The sequence below is a fragment of the Formica exsecta genome, unplaced genomic scaffold (assembly GCF_003651465.1).
Source record: "Formica exsecta isolate Colony F162 unplaced genomic scaffold, ASM365146v1 scaffold933, whole genome shotgun sequence".
In the NCBI taxonomy this organism is placed as follows: Eukaryota; Metazoa; Arthropoda; class Insecta; order Hymenoptera; family Formicidae; genus Formica; species Formica exsecta.
Genome location: NW_021853700.1, coordinates 275,142 through 280,965, shown reverse-complemented (window position 1 = coordinate 280,965; position 5,824 = coordinate 275,142). Strand labels below are relative to the sequence as shown.

The 5,824-nt window shown below is 32.1% G+C and overlaps 3 protein-coding genes across 3 annotated transcripts in view; 1 reads left to right on the top strand and 2 right to left on the bottom strand.

The window, feature by feature from the left end:
- LOC115245264 (aldo-keto reductase family 1 member A1-like) overlaps positions 1-292 on the bottom strand; it is an 8,200-nt gene extending 7,908 nt beyond the window's left edge. The window contains exons 1-2 of the mRNA XM_029823499.1: positions 148-292; positions 6-14 (exon numbers count right to left, since the gene is read on the bottom strand). Of these exons, the coding sequence (XP_029679359.1) occupies positions 6-14; positions 148-219 (81 nt within the window). The 5' untranslated portion in view covers positions 220-292. The remainder of the gene's footprint in view (positions 1-5; positions 15-147) is intronic.
- LOC115245268 (protein ARV1-like) lies at positions 276-2,291 on the top strand. Its single transcript, XM_029823506.1, has 4 exons — positions 276-385; positions 1,007-1,117; positions 1,185-1,698; positions 1,865-2,291. Exons 2-4 carry the CDS (start codon positions 1,034-1,036, stop codon positions 1,987-1,989), a joined length of 723 nt encoding a protein of 240 aa, XP_029679366.1. The 5' UTR covers positions 276-385; positions 1,007-1,033; the 3' UTR covers positions 1,990-2,291.
- The window catches only part of LOC115245286 (WD repeat-containing protein 37), a 5,487-nt gene continuing 1,400 nt past the window's right edge, over positions 1,738-5,824 (bottom strand). The window contains exons 3-9 of the mRNA XM_029823533.1: positions 5,668-5,824; positions 5,475-5,600; positions 4,339-5,101; positions 3,987-4,252; positions 2,880-3,642; positions 2,547-2,793; positions 1,738-2,151 (exon numbers count right to left, since the gene is read on the bottom strand). Coding sequence (XP_029679393.1) covers positions 2,029-2,151; positions 2,547-2,793; positions 2,880-3,642; positions 3,987-4,252; positions 4,339-5,101; positions 5,475-5,600; positions 5,668-5,824 — 2,445 coding nt within the window. The 3' untranslated portion in view covers positions 1,738-2,028. The remainder of the gene's footprint in view (positions 2,152-2,546; positions 2,794-2,879; positions 3,643-3,986; positions 4,253-4,338; positions 5,102-5,474; positions 5,601-5,667) is intronic.

Genomic DNA, 5,824 nt, shown 5'->3' with positions numbered 1-5,824 from the left:
TCTTTCCCGCTTGCCTTTTATTGTTCCAAAACAAATAGATCATTTTGTTGATATATAACATATATATTTATTATTAACACATACACACACACACATATCAGTTTGTTGGAATTATACATAATACAAATTGCTCTTTTCTGAACTTACGTTCCAAGTTCCAAATCCCAGAATGGGCATTGCTTGCCCTGTTGGCAAAAGAACACTTGAATTTGATGTCATGTCTGATGTATCTTAAAGAAACACCAAAGCAAAACTGTGCTTTTAATGTGCTACCTCTCCTGTTACTTGCTACTTTGAATATCTACCACCACTATTTCTTTTCCTTTCACTATATTATCTTATCTATATGTATAATCAGTACACACAGCTTGTGTATGTTTCATGAGTAAGCATATTCAATGGATAAATATATTCAATTTTTATCAGTTCAGCTGATATAAATATAGGAAGTAAAGTAAAAGAAAAAATATAAGAAGTAAAGTAAATATATGTTGCTTTCCATTTACATCAAAACTTAGATAATTCTCACTTGCATTCTCTCTCACTCGCATGTATGCTACGTGCGAGCGAGAGAGAACGCAAGTGAGAATTATCTGAGTTTTAATGTAAATGGAAAGCGACTATTAGAAATTTATCGTTCTAAATAAATATTTGCTCCTCTTGAGTCTCGATATCAGGAACCGAATCAGAATCGATAATTGAGATATTATTTCAGTCTAAATCCTTGAGATAATAAATATGAATAATGTAACTGTCCATACAGTAAAAAATGTGTCTTGCAAATTATCATCAATTTGTAATTGTTTCATATATTTATATGTGCGCAGAGCATATATCTTATTAATCTTGCTTTATAATTCAATTTAATTGTCTTAAATTGATTAAAAATGTATTCAAGCACTTCCAAGAATATTATAATAAACAATATAAAATATTCTAATATAATATAAATCTATTTTTTTTATATCTTAAACAATTAATGTTATTTATTCGTTATTTATTTCAGATAATATTTGAAAAAATCTTTGTCTAAATGTACATTTGTATAAATTGTGGAGCTGAATGCAAAGAGCTTTTTAGAAGATATTGTCCAAGCGTTCTTAAAATCTTAAAATGTGTAAGTCAAATGTTATGAATTCATATGCCAACATATATACTCAATTTTGCATTATAACATATTTTAGGAAAAGTGTGGCTTGTTAGCTGACAAATATATCGAATATGATCCTGTTATAGTTTTTGTAGATCTTATTCTGATAGAAAAACCAGCTTACAGGCATCTCTTGTACAACAGCAATTTTAAATCGTATTGGAAATTAGTTATAATATTATGGCTAGCTGAATCATTCAGAGCTTGGTTTTCCTGCGAGATAAGCAAAACAGAATTAAATGCATCAGATTTGGTCTTTAACAATGTGTCACAAGATAATTGTAATTTTTACAGTGTGCTGCTACATACAGCATTTGCTTTTGCAGCATTTATTTGTATAGTTATTCTAGTAACCGAATTAAAATGGTTTATCATTGGTAAAAAACCATATAAATACAGTGTAAGAGATTTAAGTTGCGCTTTAATAGTTGGAGGTTGTGGAAAATTATTGGGATTTTTGGGAATAGTGTGGAGGCATATAGCCTCGAATCCATATTACCTTCTTATCGAAGGTTACACTGTTTTATGTCTCTTCACTGCATACTCAGGTATGAAGCTGTTATGTAAGATACATGTAAAAAATGAAATTTATATAAGACATTCACAGTTTTTATTGCAATTTTAAAATCGCACATTTTGTTTATAATTTAATATCTCTTTGATAAATCGTTTAAATATAATACATATAATATATATTTCGGTTATTTATTGCAGTTGTCTGCAAGAGTGGAAAGGGAGGCTCTTTGATTGGATTAATTGCTGGATTTTTGCTATATAGTTACATATGTACTTCCATTTCTAAATTGCACCTAAATATTCCCAATATCACATTAACATGACATAAAGTGTCTGATATACAACCATACAATTTTTGATGTTTAAGCATCTTTGACAGGAAGAACACTCCAACCTAAAACTAATCTATCAAAACCGCAAGAAAATAAATTACACACATTATTATCTTCCAACCAAGCAACAGAACACACCATTCTACGATGACCCTGCAAACAAAATTATGTTATTTAGTTTTAATATATTTATAGTATCGAGAATGAAGGAAGAAATTCAATCAATCATGCTATGTAATATTTCTATGTATAATAATTATATGTAACACATATTAAAAAAAAATGATCGAATATATTTATAATCTATTCTCATTATATATTACGCAATAATGCTTGTATAAAAGTTTAAAATCACCTATAATAACTGCATAACTTTTTGCAATTTCAGCATTTTAGGTTTTTTTAGTTGACATTAATATATTTCAACAAAACACAAAGTTATTAATTTTACGAATTGGTTAGAAAGATAAATTTTTATATAAATATAAAAATATGCCTAATATATACACACACACACACACACATATATATATATACACATATATTACCTGTCTACTAGTTCTAGGTAATCTTGCTAGACGTTGACCACTTAAATCAAATAAACGTATCTGTCTATTATCATGTGGTATTGCCACTATCCCGGTACTAGAAACTGATAGTCTGTTAGCAGCGCTATCTCCGCGTATTGTTGCTAATGGACTGCGTATGTTACGTAATTCCCATACTTTTACACTTCTGTCATCTGAACCAGATACAATTTTATCTTCCCTTGTGAAGACTGCAGATGTTACTGTTCTGTAAGAGACATATTAAATATTAATCATATTTATTTAGTGTTATAGATAAGTGTATAAATTAGTATTAACATCAATGACACTTACTCTGTATGACCTTGAAATACCGAAACCGAATGTATTGGTTCTCTAAAATCCCATAATCGGAACGTGTTGTCCCTGCTGGATGTAACGCACAATCTTTGCGTATGATGAGTCGATACATGAGTCAATTCTTGATCGTGTCCGCACAATGTATGTATAATTTCTCCGGTTTCCGTGTCGTATAAATTCGCCGTTCTATCCCAAGAAGCTGTAACCAATTGTTCGGCACCGGAGAGCCAATCTGCGGCCATTACAACGCTTGAATGGCCCAGCAGTTCTCGTATCGGTGTTCTCAGAGTCGGAGGATCTTCTTGTTCGTCGTTATTACTAATTAGATTATTCGTAGCAGACCGTTCAGAGCTAGCTATTGGAAGTTCTTCTAATGATGGTACTCTTTTTGGCATGTCCCAATCGACAGCTGCCTGCCACACGTGAGCGGAACCGTCGCCACTCGCCGATAATGCTAATTCTCGGTTTGGATGGAATCGTACCGAATTGACGGATCCACTGTGACCGATATATTGTAACAAACATCGGCTGCCGTCTATCGCCCATATACGTGCTGTGTGATCAGCAGAAGCAGTCGCTATGATAGGTTGTCCCGATCTGCTCACAGATATCTCCCATACACCGTCTCGGTGACCCATGTATTCTCTTTGCATGGTGCAAGTCATAGATGGAGTTTTAAAGCTCGATACTATTTTACTAGTCTGTGCTTTTAATTTGTGAGAAGTTTTAATCTTTTGCGCCGAATTTGTACCCATTGCTAAAAATAGAAAAAGATTATTATTAGGTTTAAGAATTGAATAATAATATAATTGCATTCATTATCGATAAATTTAAATTATTATATATATATATTTTTTTTAATTCTAATTTTTTTTTAAATCTGAAGTAAATGTACACAAGAATAGATGGAAAATATTAATAAAAACTATATAATATTAGAAACTATCAAAAAATAATAAATATATCAAAAAATTAATTTTGTCAGAGATAAAAGTAACTTTTGATTTTATTTAATAAATACTCTATTTTTTAAATATATTTTTTTTTTATATAAATATAAAAATATGCCTAATATATACACACACACACACACACATATATATATATACACATATATTACCTGTCTACTAGTTCTAGGTAATCTTGCTAGACGTTGACCACTTAAATCAAATAAACGTATCTGTCTATTATCATGTGGTATTGCCACTATCCCGGTACTAGAAACTGATAGTCTGTTAGCAGCGCTATCTCCGCGTATTGTTGCTAATGGACTGCGTATGTTACGTAATTCCCATACTTTTACACTTCTGTCATCTGAACCAGATACAATTTTATCTTCCCTTGTGAAGACTGCAGATGTTACTGTTCTGTAAGAGACATATTAAATATTAATCATATTTATTTAGTGTTATAGATAAGTGTATAAATTAGTATTAACATCAATGACACTTACTCTGTATGACCTTGAAATACCGAAACCGAATGTATTGGTTCTCTAAAATCCCATAATCGGAACGTGTTGTCCCTGCTGGATGTAACGCACAATCTTTGCGTATGATGAGTCGATACATGAGTCAATTCTTGATCGTGTCCGCACAATGTATGTATAATTTCTCCGGTTTCCGTGTCGTATAAATTCGCCGTTCTATCCCAAGAAGCTGTAACCAATTGTTCGGCACCGGAGAGCCAATCTGCGGCCATTACAACGCTTGAATGGCCCAGCAGTTCTCGTATCGGTGTTCTCAGAGTCGGAGGATCTTCTTGTTCGTCGTTATTACTAATTAGATTATTCGTAGCAGACCGTTCAGAGCTAGCTATTGGAAGTTCTTCTAATGATGGTACTCTTTTTGGCATGTCCCAATCGACAGCTGCCTGCCACACGTGAGCGGAACCGTCGCCACTCGCCGATAATGCTAATTCTCGGTTTGGATGGAATCGTACCGAATTGACGGATCCACTGTGACCGATATATTGTAACAAACATCGGCTGCCGTCTATCGCCCATATACGTGCTGTGTGATCAGCAGAAGCAGTCGCTATGATAGGTTGTCCCGATCTGCTCACAGATATCTCCCATACACCGTCTCGGTGACCCATGTATTCTCTTTGCATGGTGCAAGTCATAGATGGAGTTTTAAAGCTCGATACTATTTTACTAGTCTGTGCTTTTAATTTGTGAGAAGTTTTAATCTTTTGCGCCGAATTTGTACCCATTGCTAAAAATAGAAAAAGATTATTATTAGGTTTAAGAATTGAATAATAATATAATTGCATTCATTATCGATAAATTTAAATTATTATATATATATATTTTTTTTAATTCTAATTTTTTTTTAAATCTGAAGTAAATGTACACAAGAATAGATGGAAAATATTAATAAAAACTATATAATATTAGAAACTATCAAAAAATAATAAATATATCAAAAAATTAATTTTGTCAGAGATAAAAGTAACTTTTGATTTTATTTAATAAATACTCTATTTTTTAAATATATTTTTTTTCACGCTTATATATGATATGTGATTTATTAAACACATGTATTTATATATATGGAATATTAGTACAATACTGCAGCAAAGTCTTACATTTCTGTTTAGAAAGATTTTTCGTTTCTGGATAATCTGTAAGATCTCCAGGAGGTAAACTGCGTTCACCTGACCCATAACACTCTCTTTCAAGTTTATCATTTAGGATGTCAATCTTCTCCTGTACTGTAATGAAACACAATAGCGTTAATATTTGTGTTCGATAATTAGAAAATGTAATAGTGATACTTACATCCAAGATTTTCAGTATACAACATTTCAAATTCCTTTTCAATTTGTTGAAAGAGATCATATAAACGGCATCGCAAAGTTGGAGGGACAGGGCTGTCCTCTAATTCTGAACGGAAGCTGACATAGTGCAATGCAGTGGGTTGTAAGGGAGTCGAACC